Below are 14,978 nucleotides of genomic sequence, written 5' to 3' on the forward strand. Positions count from 1 at the left end.
GCCTCTCTGTGTCAGCTGTGTGCTTGGCTAGCAAGTAGCATTTGAGACTGGACGTACTACGGTGATAACTCAGTTCGTATCGACAGTAAATACAAATTACTTTGGTCTTGTCAAGAGAACCATCTGGCATTGCTTTAAAACTGAACTTGCTTTTGTAATACCTACTCTGAGCTTTCCTTGGCTAATGCTTATTCATGTTCAAGTTTTAAAAACATTAAAACTAACACTGAAATTAAATTTTAAACTAAAGTGACATTAGCAAAACCACTTAGGAAACTAATTTGAAACAAAATACACATAAAAACTAATGAAATAACTCGCATAACTCTGTCGTGAAGCTCATTAAAAAATCACATTGAAGTTTCCTTTTTCCCCTTTATGCTCTTCTAAAATTAAAAAGACAGTCTATGTAACTTTTCAGAATACCAGATAATGAAGAAGCAAATGTGGTTCTCTGTGCAGTTCCTTGGAACTGTTGCGTAGCATGAATCCAGTTCTCCTCCTACAGCTGTTTCCAGTTGTTTCATCCAAACAGCAAACTTTTCAATGTCATTTATTCTGAAGAATGATGAAATTGTGCAGAAGTTATTCTGATTTAGTGCTCAGCTAAGATAGGAAAAAAAATATTGTGGGTGATTTTAACATCCATGAACATACTAAAAATGTTCACTTTCTATCTCAATGTCAGAACAAGATCTAGAATGTGATTAAAGTGGGTGGATTGTGAGTCTTTACCAGTAAGCAATACAGAGCTTAGATGGAGCCGATGGGTGAGGGGATTAGCCCAGTACCAATTACCTGGAAACCTTACAGGCGTCTTCCCTGCCTCTGCTGATAAAACAGCCACACCTGTTAACAGCAGCTCCCCTCTAGATCAGTGCACTTAGTAACTAATTGGGTTCAATTTAGTGGTTTGGAAAACGGAGCCCCAAGGGTCTAATACTTTTAAACAGCTGGAGTAACCTGTGAGAGCTGTTCATACTAATGTAGATTTTCATGTTTTTACCCTTACTGTTAAAGTGTGCTCAACTCTTTGGCTGATTAATAAGCTGGAGTGGAAGATTGCTGCCCCTTTTGCTCATTTTTGGTCTGTGTTTTGGTGGTCTGGGAGCAGACACAGTGTGTTTGGGGGTGTTAATGATACTGGTATATGTTCACTATAAATATCACATTACAGCTTGCATCCCAATATAATGTGACATTTGACCTCTAATCTCATTTTTACATTTCACATCTGCCTTCCTTTCAAGTTGACTCCAACAGGTCTTTAAAGAAAGTCTTAAAGGGTGATTAAATGAGCTGCCTAGTTAGTTAGAAATACACTGTAGTATAACGTTATATAGCAGTCTTGGCAGAGGTTTCCACTCTAAATGCTTCTTATTTGTGAAGCATCACCACATCGATGTGTTATTTCTTCATTGTTTTTTTTCTTTTTCTCCTTTTTTCCGGACAACCAGCGATCGGTTTCTTGATAGAAACTGGAACCTTGCTCCACTTTCCTGACACCAGCCATGGGCTTTGTACTCTCTACTTCCTATGTCCCGTGTGGCTATCGGAATGCTTAGAGAGGATCGTACACCTCAAATCCTCTCGATATATAGCAAGAAATGGAGTGATCCAAACTGAAGACCTCAGGGTGAGACTTGCCTTTCTGTTGTTTTGTGTGTTGAAACTGGTGTTTTGAAGTAATATCTATTGTGGTATCTGTTGTGCAGATGCTTTTGGTAGGAACAGGGTTCACACAGCAGACAGAGGAACAGTATTTCCAATTTCTGGCCAAGTTTGAGATTGCCCTGCCTGTGGCCAACAACAGGTAATTTCTTCTCTCTCTCTTTGCAGTCGTTACTCATTACAAGGTCCTAAACAGCTCTAAGGAAACATTCTCAAATGGGCAGCAGGAGGATTGTATGATATACAACTTAAAATTATTATCCTCCTAGGACCTGGCGTCCACATATGTGGACATCGGATTTTGGGTTGTCTAGACCAAAATACTAAATTTTGCTCTACAAGGGCCTGATATCCACTTACGAGGACATTATACTACCACTGTCGTATCGTAATTTAAAGCGATTGTCCTCTTATGTGGATCTCATATTTCTTCAAAACAAAAATCAGGTTAAAAAAAGAGATCACGTAATTCTTTGTTTTTACATTCATCAGGTCCCAATCAGCCAAAATAGCAAAGAGAAATTAAAAAAGCATGCCATGAAAGAGTTCAGGTCTTAGGAGGTTAAAGATAAAGCAACTTATAAATTGTGATGTGATTGACAAGTTGCTACTGTATGAGAATGCAGTGTCTCTCAGTACATTCTCATACACCGGGAATATTTGTTTTCCTTTTGACCTCTTACAGCTATCTGCTGCCCCACCTACTTCCCCCTAAGCCAGCCCTGGACATTCATGGCTTCCGCCAGCAGACCCACAACACCCTCCAACGCCTTTTCAAGATGAGCTTCGTTCCTGCTGGATTTTGGGAGCGTTTTATTGCCAGGATGCTTATAAGCCTCCAAGAAATGGACATGCAGGTAGTTTCTCTTCATTCTCCAATTTTAATTGTGAGTTTTTCACTTTCGTGGCCTAAAATGTTGCATCTATGCAGTCATTTGAAAGCAAAATAAAAAGCACCAGGAGCCGGCACAGCAGGAATTCTGTGATCTACAGCTTTACCGGAACACAACAGAGGAGCCGCTGTAGCACCTTTAGAGTCCGACGCAGCCAGACTATCTACTGGAAGGAAGGACTTCTCGTCACTTTCGATGGAGGTTACCTCAGGTCAGAGCTGGAGCTAGAAGACATGGTCATTCAAATATTCATTAGACAAATAGTTAAGATTGGACATGGTGGGAATTTTAAGGGTGTTGACCTTTTGCTGTAGTTTCTGAAATGATTCATTTGTAAACTAGGAAGTTCAAAGATAAATGTTATCTTTTATCAAATTTCTTTAATACCTTAAAGACATTACAATTACTGATATTATAGTCATCTCTATTATCATGCTTCTGTGTTATTATCAATGTTCAGTGTTTTTTTTAATTATTATTATTTATAGCTGAGATTGTGTTCATGTGTATCACAGTATGTCTGAGTGCTTTTAATAATCAAAGTAAGTACAAAATAAGACAACACACTAAAGGCATGTAAACATTTTTTGTTTAAAGAAAATCGGAAATGTCTGCCACTACTTTCATAAAAATTGGCCTAAAATGAGCAGTGAGACATGGAAAAGCCAGTGCCTCATCATCTCTGCTATTTGAATATCCTTTGAGTTGATGCAGATACTTGTTTATGTCTATGCAGTGTGGAGTCATCAGATGTTAACTGGAAGAGGAAGAAGAGTGGAGGCATAAAAATTATCTGTCAGTCAGAGACCAGGGATTTCTCTGCTATGGCATTCATCACAGACCACGTCAACTCTCTAATAGAGCAGTGGTTCCCAGGTCAGTACACTACGTGCTTTTTTGCAGTACCCTAGCAGAGCATCAGCTCACAGTATGTGAATCCCCTGTATCACAGCTATACCTGGTAGCATTGAAAATAACCACTGAAAAAGGTCTGGAAGGTCTGGATTCACTTGGCTTGCTTGGGCACAGCCTGAGGAAATGATATGAATCCGCTTCCCCGTAGGCCGACCACTTGGGAAGGGCGGGGGCAGACATTAGGGTTGGGTATATTGTATGCTGGGTGGCAGACAAAGTTGAGGGTGGGGGTATGTTAACCATGCTGACTCAGCACACCACACACTGGTTGTTGGAATGTCACTTAGCTAATGGAGAAGGAATCTGCGCTATGGTGGTGGAATACCAACTGGATATAGTTCAACTTTCTTTCACAGATATAGTATCATAGTAGACTGCTGTGGATCCAGTGTTAGTTGGCATACATCAAAGTGTGACTGGGTACATGAATGTTATAAAAGGGGTTTAGGTGGAGAATAAATATGCTGTATGAATGTATGTGATGGGTGAATGAGACTTGCTGTACAAGTTCTTTTATTTGCTTTTATCCAGGGGTCTTTAACCTGAAGTCAGTTTTGGTAAATGGACTGTTTTTTTTAATAGTGCTTTACTGCTCTATTTGAGCACTCAGCTTTACACAACTTGGCTCATTCACTCATTCACACCCACTCATGAAACCTGGGTCTTCTAGTCTACATGTCGAAGTGTCTTTGGGCAAGACAGCAAAGTTGCCTTTGATGCATACATCGGGGTAGGGCTGCAGCTGTCAATTATTTTAGTCATCGTGCAGTCTATCAATTATTCCATCGATTAATCAAGTAATTGGATAAGAAACACTTTTGCCTTTTTCCATCTATCCATCCATTCTCTTCCATTTATCCTTGTCATGGTCGCCGAGGGGCTGGAACCTATCCCAGCTACCATAAAGCGAGAGACCCTGCACAGGTCGCCAGTCTAACACATAGACAGACAACCACTCACACTCACATTCATGCAAACTCCACGCAGAAAGTCCCCGGCCAGGTGATGGAATCAAATTCAGGCAACAGTGCTAACTACTGTGCCACCGTGCTCCCCTTTTGTCTTTTTAAAGCGCCATAATAAATATTCAAAAGAGGAATGAACTGTTCATTGCCTTCCATTTCAGAAACTGCAATGACTGAAATTTTGACTGCATACTACATCTGTCCCCAAATAATCTTTTATTGTACTCACGTGGCAAAATTTGTAATTTTAATTATGTTATATTTTCTTAAATCAGAAGTATATAAATACAGTCAAAGTTCAAATTTAGTTCAAAAAGGATATAAATGCAATCGAAACTAAGGCTAAACTAAAATGTCTTCTTAGAAGGCTTTCTGACACTAATAACAGGCAAGTTTTTGTGCTGCTGAAAACAAGACATTATGATGGTGTAGATGTTGATTAATATTAATAATGTCCAACCTAATAACTGTCAGTGGCTCAGAGTTTTACTGGCCCATGTGCATTATTGGCTTTTATTTTTATATTTTTAAATATTAATGCAATTTCATTAATACAATATTTTATATTAATTCACTTTCAATCTGAAAATCTTACTAAAGCCTTGAAATGAACATGGTCTAGTACATCTTATGCTCTTCTTAAGACTCAGCCCTGTTTGCTACACATATCGCTTCTATGTCAAATAGGACGGTTGCTGTCAGTATTCAGAAAGCTGTGTAATTTGAACATGGTCCATCTATCCATCTTCTTCCGATTTATCCGGGGCCGGGTCGCGGGGGCAGCAGCCTAAGCAAAGAAGCCCAGACCTCCCTCTCCCCAGCCACCTCCTCTAGCTTATACGGGGAAACGCCAAGGTGTTCCCAGGCCAGCCAAGAGATATAATCTCTCCAGCGTGTCCTGGGTCTGCCCTGGGGCCTCCTCCTGGTGGGACATGCCCGGAACACCTCGCCCAGGAGGCATCCTTATCAGATGCACGAACCACCTCAGCTGACTCCTTTCAATCTGGAGGAGCAGCGGCTCTACTCTGAGCCCCTCCTGGATGGCTGAACTTCTCACCCTATCTCTAAGGGAGAGACCAGCCACCCTTCGGAGGAAGCTCATTTCCGCCGCTTGTATCCGCGATCTCGTTCTGTCGGTAACTACCCACAGCTCTTGGCCATAGGTAAGGGTTGGGACGTAGATCGACCGGTAAATTGAGAGCTTTGCTTTTACACCCAGCTCTCTCTTCACCACGACGGACCGGTGTAGCGTCCGCATCACTGCAGCCGCAGCACCAATCAGTCTGTCGATCTCCGGCTTCCTTCTCCCATCACTCGCGAACAAGACCCCGAGATACTTGAACTCCTCCACTTGGGGCAGGAACTCATCCCTGACCCGGAGTGGGCACTCCACCCTTTTCTGGCTGAGAACCATGGCCTCAGATTTGGAGGTGCTGATCCTCATTCCTGCTGCTTCACACTCGGCCGCGAACCGTTCCAGTGCGAGCTGGAGGCCATCACCTGATGGAGCCAACAGAACCACATCATCCGCGAAAAGCAGAGATGAGATTCTGAGGCCACCAAAGTGAAAGCCCTCCGCCACTTGGCTGCGCCTAGAAATCCTGTCCATAAAAATTATGAACAGAATCGGTGACAAAGGGCAGCACTGGCGGAGCCCATCACCAATGTTCCCTCTAATTTTTGATGTGTCTGAGCGAACGCACAAACTCCCTGTTTTTTTGTGCGCAACACAGATTTTTTTTCTGCGCAGAGACCGTGCCAGCAGTGCGCAATTGCGCACGCGCAGCTTAGAGGGAACATTGCCCATCACCCACCGGGAACGAGTCCGACTTATTGCCGGCAATGCAAACCAAGCTCTTGCAACGGTTGTATAGGGATCGAATGGCCCGTAGCAATGGGCCAGACACCCCACGCTCCTGAAGCACCTCCCACAGGACACCCCGAGGGACAAGGTCGAATGCCTTCTCCAAATCCACAAAACACATGTAGACTGGTTGGGCAAACTCCCATGCGCCCTCAAGTATCCTTGAGAGGATAAAGAGCTGGTCCAGTGTTCTGCGACCAGGACGAAAACCGCATTGTTCCTCCTGTATCTGAGGTTCGACTAGCAGACGAACTCTCCTTTCCAGCACCCAGGCATAGACTTTCCCAGGGAGGCTGAGGAGTGTGATCCCCCTGTAGTTGGAACACACCCTCCGGTCCCCCTTCTTAAAGATGGGGACCACCACCCCGGTCTGCCAGTCCAGGGGTACTGCCCCTGATCTCCACGCAACGTTGTAGAGGCGTGTCAACCAGGACAGCCCTACAATGGCCAGAGCCTCGGGGCGGACCTCATCCACACCAGGGGCTCTGCCACCAAGGAGTTGTTTAACTGCCTCAGTGACCTCGCCCCCGGAAATTGGCGGGTCATCCCCCTCATCCCTCAGACTTTGAACGTGGTATCAGATTAATTTAACAGTTCATCTGCATGTTTTCATGCACTTCTGGAGGCTTACAGCAGACCTTTCACAATGTAAAACAAGCAGCGATGATGGAGCAGCTACAAAGTTTGCTTTCTTCACGTCAATGAATGAGTCACGCTCGCTTTTTCCCTGTAAAGTTTTTAGTGGTGAGCACAAGAACAGCGTTGCTTTTTTGGATGCTTGAAACATTTTTTCTTTATCTCAACGGGAGCTCACCATCTCAGTAACAGGTCTGCCTCTTTGCTCTTTGTCAAAACAGAGTGTTTGTGCCACAGACTCCAGCTCCTCGTCAAACTGTGTGTGCCATGGTGATTGTCACTGGTTCTGCTGTGTTTTTCTTTCAAACTGGGAACTGCGTGGGCTTAATGTTGTCAAACTTTTCATTCATAGGCTGATCCTGAATATGTTTGTACATATTTACGTAATACATTATCGCAAATGAAGATGAAAGGCTCGCATCTGCATGGTTTAACACATCGGTGTGCTACAGAGCCTTGTGTCTCAAGAATTTTTTGTAATCAAATTATTCAAATTACTTATGTGTCATTGCAGCCCCTTAAAGAGTAAAAGTGTTTTGTGAATCCATGTATGAATGGATGAAAGTGCTTTCAGTACTCTGTGTTGTGCATCAACTCTGATTTTCAGCCCTCTGCTACATCTGTACATAAAGTGAACATCCTTTTTTTTTTTTTAACTTTCTTCTAGCTTTGACTGGCAGTGAAAGTGATGGGAGTCTTCTTGTAGAGCAGTATGCCCCTTGTTCTCTCTGTGCCTCCCTGGGCCAAAAGAATCAGGTTGAGTTCCCAGCCAATGAACACAGCAAGGATGGAGATGGTGTAAAATGTGAAGATGACAAAGGAAGAGAAGCAGGGGTCTATTATTTTAACATGGAGGACTGCGTACTGGCTGCATTGGAGAAGGAACACATCGTGTGTCCTCTGCATCCCGATCAGCCAGTTCCTCTTCAAGAGCTGGTCCCAGAACTCTTCATGACTGACTTCCCTGCACGGTAAACTCTTAAATTTCATAGATTGTTTAGACTGAAACATATGAAATCTTACTCTGCTGGTTAATTGTGAGCTTGACTTTAAAGTTTCTCATCATTTAATTTCAAAGAAAGACATAGGCGTAAGGCAAGATAGCAGGACAGAAATCAGGGTCCGAGTGTAAAAGCCCTTCTTTAAGAAACTCTTAACTTTAATATGTTGTATGGTTAATATGTACACATAATAAATTATCATTTGTTTCTTTTTTTCTGGATGCCTTGTGAGGCATCCAGAAAAATCCAGATGTTTGACAGTAGTTTTGCATTATATAGTGTAGAATTCAAACCATATTTTGCTGGAGACACTAGAGAAAAACAACAAGAAAGTTGATTTTATTATTTTCTAAGTTATAATTAGAATACCACCTAGAAACTCCAGCATTTGAATGGAAATAGATTTTCTTTGTTTTTGTGATTATAAAGTGCTTGTAATAAAATGTTCTACATGCTTTATTTTGCATTATAGTGAAATATGACTATATACCATTCAGAAATTGTCACTAGTTGCCTTTTGCTATATGAAGTTGTTTTATTATTACACTAATTGCCAAAAGTATTCACTCACCCATCCAAATCATTGAATTTGGGTGTTCCAAAATGTTCAACCTGAAGCGCAAGTGGGTTCTGCAGCAGGAAACGAACCACAACACACCAAGACACTACCTCTAAATACCTTAAGAAAAACAAAATGAACACTTTGGAGTGTCCTTGTCAAAGTCCTGACCTGAGTCTGATTGAGATGCTGTAGTATGACCTTCATGCTTGAAAACCCGTCAGTTTATCGCAAATGCTTGATTGGAGTTGTTTGTTCTAAGAGCGCCCCAACAAGTTATTAGGTTTAGGGGGCAATCATTTTTTCACACAGGGCATATAGGTTTTGTTTATAAACTGCATTTTTGCTTTTGCATTTTTATATTCTTTATTTATATAGTTTTTTTTAGTTTTTATTGTTACTTTATGTGCAATTTTACTTTTCTGCATGCAACATTGAGGCAGCTCAGAGCCTAAGAATTTCACTCATGTGCCATTGTTACTTATATATGACAAATAAATGAACAGGGTAACAGCTAGTGGTGCAAGCAGTGGGATTGTCTGGAAAGACGAGGCTTGTCATCACTGGAAACTATCTCAATGCAGAGAGCTATCGAGATGAGATTTTGAAATCCGTGGCAATCCCATGGCACCACAGTCTGGAATCAAACTCCATCTTCCACGATGACAGCGTTCAACCAAGCAGAGCAAGTTTTATTAGAGACTGCTACCAGAATTTGGGAGTGGAAAGGATGGAATGGCCTGCCTGCAGGCATGACCTCAACCCAATTTAAAACTTGTAGGATCAGCTTGGGTGTGCTTGCTGTTCATACAGAGTGACCAACACCACCACAATGGCTGACTTGCGACAAATGCTGGTTGAATAATGGGATACCAGGTTGCTGTGGCCGTGTGGTTTTTCCATGTGCTACTGAGGCGCCTGTTTGTTAAGGAACTAAATTGTTAAATTGCCAATCTGGCCTGGGTTTTTTTCTGACATCAGTTATCTAGAATACGCAACGCCAAACAAGAGTTAACAGCATAATAAGCTGTTTGGCATTGGCAGATAAGATTTGGCAAGTTTTTCATGGGCATAACCCTCATACTTACCCCTGCTCCTCAATTCATACATGCATTTTCTTGACAAATGTGGCACCATTCAAGGAGAAAAAACAGGCTTTCCAACGGAATAAGATTAATTGCCAAGAAGCATTATTAAAACAAAGAAATAACTGACCAAACACAAACTTCCTTTCCTTGTGCTATTCTTTCTCCTGTATTGGGATTCTTCCACTTCCACTGACACTTCATGTTAAAGTCATTTACATTAAGTTCTGCTCCATTTTATCAAGCTACCAGGGTCTCTGGCTCAGCAGGGGAGAAGTGGAGTGATGGAGCCAGGGGGCCAGCACTGGGATGTGCAGGAGGAGAATAAGTAGAGAGCAGAAAGGTCCGCAAACACACAGAGGTCGTCTGCTTTTTAGCACACTTTTTTCTGTGCTGAGCTGCCATAGCTTTCTACTCTCTGTCTATTCCTCTCCTCTGGGTCCCGGAGATTACTAAAATCACCACCAGGTGGGCCAGACAGCCACCTCTAGCACTGCCCCCTGAACCCACCGCTTTTGCAATCAGCAGTGTTGAGCATAACACATTTTGTTTTTCCAAGATGAGCTCTATAAATTCTCTATAGGCTCCTCTTGTTCATGTTTCTTGTATCTGTTAAGATAACAAATTGAAATAGAAAAGCACCAACTGCTGCACCTGTTTAAAAAAAACAAAACAATAAAGCACCTGGAACACAAAAATATGGAAATGTACATATACATAAATCAGCAATCTTGTTGTGGTGTGTGACTGAGTGAGAGAGTCTTTGTCACAAAATCTACCTGATAATAAGGGTGGGAAGCCACAATAACGCCCCTTAGGAGCAGAGGCAGAGAGAGGTAGATCCAGGAGATCCAGGCCACCTGCAGCTCACAAGAGTACAGAAGACCTTAGGATACACATCTCTGTGACAACTGCGTATCCATCCTAGGAGGAGGAGGGAGGCCTGAGCTGGAGTGCCCACAACCCAAGGGCGAGAGTCCCAGAGAACCAGAGCCATCGGGAAGAGAAACCCGCCAGAGCCAAGAACTGGACCCCAAGCACTCAATAACCCCTCGGCACCTGGCAGAGTTCCTTAACTGTTGTAAACAGATGCTTGATGAATTCTAGGTTATGACCTTGGTGTTTTGTCAAATCACATTGACATGAAACTTTGACCACTAAATTCTGATCAATTCAAAGTCATTCTTCAGTTCAAGTTGTTTGTTGTGCTACATGAATATCCTTAAGGGCTTCATGGCATGTGATCTTCAGTGGAAGGGAACAAAAAAAAAAAGCATGTCAAGACTGTTGCCAGTACATAACCAAAGAAAATAGTTGGTAGAGTGAAAAGAAAGAAAACACAAATAGATCAAAAACAATGTTAAAGTAGAGGGTAAATAATGATCACACAAAGAAATGAATTGAAAGCCATCAGAACATAAAGATAGCAATCTGGTAAAGGACCTCTAATGCAGAGCACATAAATTATACGTATTCATACTTGTGAACTGTCAGTACACTATCGTCTGATTACTTAAAATGTTTAAAGCAATGAAGTGTCACTCACATGTGTATTGAAATGTGCATTTGTAATAGTACTGTTGTTAATAACAATAATTCTTCTCTGTAGTACTCTACTTTTCATGATGTCTTTCCATTATAACTCTAACATGATGTAATTGCACATATACTAAATAATCTCTGGATATATAGCTGTTATGTTTTTTACCCCCAAAGTGAGCACTGTCCTCAAAAATCCATTATTGTTTTGGTTTGATTTACTTTGTTTCCCAATTCTGCGTAAGGACTAAGGTAGGCTAAACGTGACATGGTACTTTCTCTACACTGAACTCTTGGAAATGAGACTGATTATCTAGGTGAGACAGTGTACAAGCAAATGGTCAGGTTTGGGACTTGATGATTAACAATTGTGCATGTGTGTGTATTAGGCTCTTTTTGGAGAAGTCCCAGCTGGAGTATTCTGAGGAGGAAAATGACATCCTTGGCCAGGGTGGCAGTGGGACCATTATCTATCGAGCCCGATATAGTAACCAGCCAGTAGCTATCAAACGCTTCCACTTCAAGAAGTGTCAACAGCAGGCAATCAGCGAGACAGGTAGAGAAGCATTTCAGTGTTTTTTGGAGTATATAGATTTTAACAAAATAAAAACATCTCTCTGAAATCTTACACTGAATATTTGTAAAGCAGATGATGGAAAATATTGCTAGACACCTCATGACATGATCCTGTCACAATACTTCACTCACGATACAGTGTTTTTGCCATTTTTAACACATTGTTTTGCTTCAAAATGAGATTTTCATGCATACCAACACTATCACTAAAACCTGATATTAGTGTTGGCATGAGACAGTTTGCTATCAGGCTGATGTTGGTCTGCAGCTGAATGGGCTGGTAAGTTGGCAATAACATGCAATTTTCTTCTGATAATACAGTAATTAACTGTCATCATTTCAGAGACAGAAGTTCACATTTAACTATTAAATTTGGACTCAGCAGCATACCTGCTTTATGGGAATGTAATCAGAATACAACCAGCTGACACCCAGTTAGTTGAGTCGCTAATTCAAAAAAACTCATAGAGATTGATCATGTTTGCAATCTGTCTGCCTTTTGTACAGAGCAGCTGTTTCATTTACCATTTAAATATGATCAACCTATGTCTAGTAACTGGCTATATACAACAGGCCCTTCAAGCTGGCGTAGTTTAGTGTACATGTATATATGTGTATGTATACGTGGATGGTATATCTTAAGCTTCTCGTACTCCTTCTTTCTGATGTTGCTATCACTTGGTATAACTGTATCTGTCACTATGGTAGATCCCAGTGTTGATCTTGTGCTTAGAGCTCTTTCCTGTGTTACCATGATTAGTGCCTCTGTTCTGTCTTTCAGTCTCGCTTTGTCGAGCCATTGATAGGATTTCTCGATATCAGCCCCTACACCATACACACCGCCTGTCCTTCCTTTGTGGTTCCTGTTCTTGCTCCTCTTCTTTCTCAGGTTGTTGCCTTTCTTTGGTCTTCTTCCTCTGCTTAGCATACAGTCTTACAGTGCTGAATTTGGAGTGAAGCCATCCATGGTAAGGGGCTTACTTGTCTTGATGTGGTTTCTATCACCTCCTTTGGCCAAGCATCTGATTATCCCAGAAGGGTATCTGGAGATGGGCAGAACTCAGGTTTTGATTGCCTGGACCTTATTCTTTCTATTCAGCTTACTCCTCAGCACTTGCTCTACTATCTGCAGGTGTTTGGTGGTTCCCGTTTGCTTATGGGATGCTACGTAATTTGACATTGTCGGTGTTGCCTTCTGGTAGTAAAACCCCCTCAGATATGATTACTTTCTCCCTCTGTGTTGCCACCCGACTACACTTTTGCAGTCTAATGACATTCCAGTGCTGTTGCTGTGATTAGTGAATTGATGTCTTGTTCACTCCTGGCATACAGCCTGATGTGGCCCATGCAGAGGAGGAGGCTAATGTTTGCTCCAATCTGTAGTCTGTATCCATAGCAAGTCTTGTTAATGGAGCTGGCTGAGGGGCTTCAGGCCTATGTAGAATAACACTGGGGACATGCCATGTTTTTGGAAAATCTTGCTCTAGTGTACAGTGTTGTTTGCCACATCCCCATTGAGTTCTTGATGAAGGCTCTTACGATTCTGTTGATCTTGTACAGTTCTTAGCATTCCAGGATCCATGTGTGAGGCACTGAGTTATAGGCTTTCTTTCATTCACTCATGGCTCTACCATTGAAAATGACTGCTCTATCTACCAGTAGCTGGCATTTCCCCCCTCTGGTCTTTATGCCAATTTTCTTCTGGGCCCCGTTCATGTATTGAGCCATGCTTGTTCATCTTAACCCTTATGATGTCTAACAGGAGTTTTCATGTTGTGCTGAGGCAGGTTATTTTCCAGTAATTAGATGGTACCAGTCCCTTTTGGGGATCCTTGGGGAAGAAGAAACTGTCCAGCCTTCAGTTAGGTGTTCTAGATGGAGGGTACTGCTCTTGGTGGAGCCAAGCATTTCAGTGATCACTACCATGATCTACCATGGTGTAGATCAGCTGGTTGGTTTCAGTGATGGTCGGGATGGTAGGGATTCACATCTCATAGTAGACCTTTAGAGGGTACTTCACGTAGTCTGGGTAATCGGCCACGGAGGGACCAGGTTTCCTTGCTAGCCACGATCAGCTGCTCTCACACTCAACACCTTCAGCTGGATATTGGCTTTCTCTATTTTACCGAACTATTTAGTCACTTGACAAAATGTAAATTGCCAGGGGGAAAAAAGGATATTTGGGAGAGTTCTGCATATTTGTCTTCCATAACATGTTTATTTGAGGTTTGTTTAAAAAAAAAAAAAGTATGTGTGTATGTATGTGTGTATGTATGTGTGTGTATATATATGTGTATATATGTATGTATATGTGTATATATATGTATGTATATGTGTATATATATATATATATATATGTGTATATATATGTATATGTGTATGTATGTGTGTGTGTATATATATATATATATATATATATATATATATATATATATATACACACAATAGTTAGAGCATTTGTGTAACCAGGGTTCTTTTTTTTCTTTTTCTTTTTTAACTTTGATGGTCCCTTGTCTTTCTCTCTTCATTGTCTTAGACACCATGGTGAAACACCTCCAGTCTGCAAATGCCTGTCGGAGTTTTGCTGAGTTTCGCCAGGAATCCAGTACGTTGCACTCTCTCCAGCATCCCTGCATTGTCTCGCTAGTGGGCATCAGCATTCATCCACTCTGCTTCGCTCTACAGTTAGCCCCCTTGGGTAGCCTCAACACAGTGTTGGAGGAAAAGCACAAAGGCAAAAGTACATAGTGATCTTCACCTTCTGATTTGCCATTTGAAGTTGATTTTAAAACTTGCTCTATATTACTGAGATATGAAAATATGTCTTGTCTTTCTAGGCTCCAAGTACATGCCGCTTGGCCACATGCTAACCTTCAAAGTAGCCTCTCAGATTGCAGCAGGACTGGGATACCTTCACAGAAAGAGCATCATCTTCTGTGACCTCAAATCTGATAACATTCTGGTGTGGTCTCTGGAGGTCTGTAAAATGTTGTGTTTTTGAAGGCATTCTAATTTACATGGTGTATCAAAAAGATTCATCCAATAAATCTTTTTCTTTTTATCATTTTTTAAAAATCCTGTCCTGTCTGGCAGCTTTTACAATCAGAATTAAGATAAGCTCTATAAATTCTATAAAGGCTCCTCTTGTTTATGTGTTTCTTTTATCTGTGTATTTATTCATTTCTTTTAGTGTTATTTCAGCTATTACATTATATGTGTTGTGTGACAATGTCTAAGCTGACAGGCAGGAGAAAAAGAAAAAAAGGAAGGACGG

At 41.5% G+C, this 14,978-nt stretch overlaps 1 protein-coding gene across 1 annotated transcript in view; it reads left to right on the forward strand.

Moving 5' to 3' along the window:
• Nucleotides 1-14,978, forward strand: part of lrrk1 (leucine-rich repeat kinase 1) — a 78,018-nt gene that overhangs the window by 39,254 nt on the left and 23,786 nt on the right. Inside the window, exons 20-28 of the mRNA XM_063470517.1 lie at nucleotides 1,458-1,636; nucleotides 1,716-1,813; nucleotides 2,357-2,528; nucleotides 2,603-2,775; nucleotides 3,301-3,440; nucleotides 7,612-7,915; nucleotides 11,518-11,684; nucleotides 14,241-14,444; nucleotides 14,542-14,681. Of these exons, the coding sequence (XP_063326587.1) occupies nucleotides 1,458-1,636; nucleotides 1,716-1,813; nucleotides 2,357-2,528; nucleotides 2,603-2,775; nucleotides 3,301-3,440; nucleotides 7,612-7,915; nucleotides 11,518-11,684; nucleotides 14,241-14,444; nucleotides 14,542-14,681 (1,577 nt within the window). The remainder of the gene's footprint in view (nucleotides 1-1,457; nucleotides 1,637-1,715; nucleotides 1,814-2,356; nucleotides 2,529-2,602; nucleotides 2,776-3,300; nucleotides 3,441-7,611; nucleotides 7,916-11,517; nucleotides 11,685-14,240; nucleotides 14,445-14,541; nucleotides 14,682-14,978) is intronic.

The sequence above is a fragment of the Pelmatolapia mariae genome, linkage group LG1 (genome assembly GCF_036321145.2).
Source record: "Pelmatolapia mariae isolate MD_Pm_ZW linkage group LG1, Pm_UMD_F_2, whole genome shotgun sequence".
Lineage (NCBI taxonomy): Eukaryota > Metazoa > Chordata > Actinopteri > Cichliformes > Cichlidae > Pelmatolapia > Pelmatolapia mariae.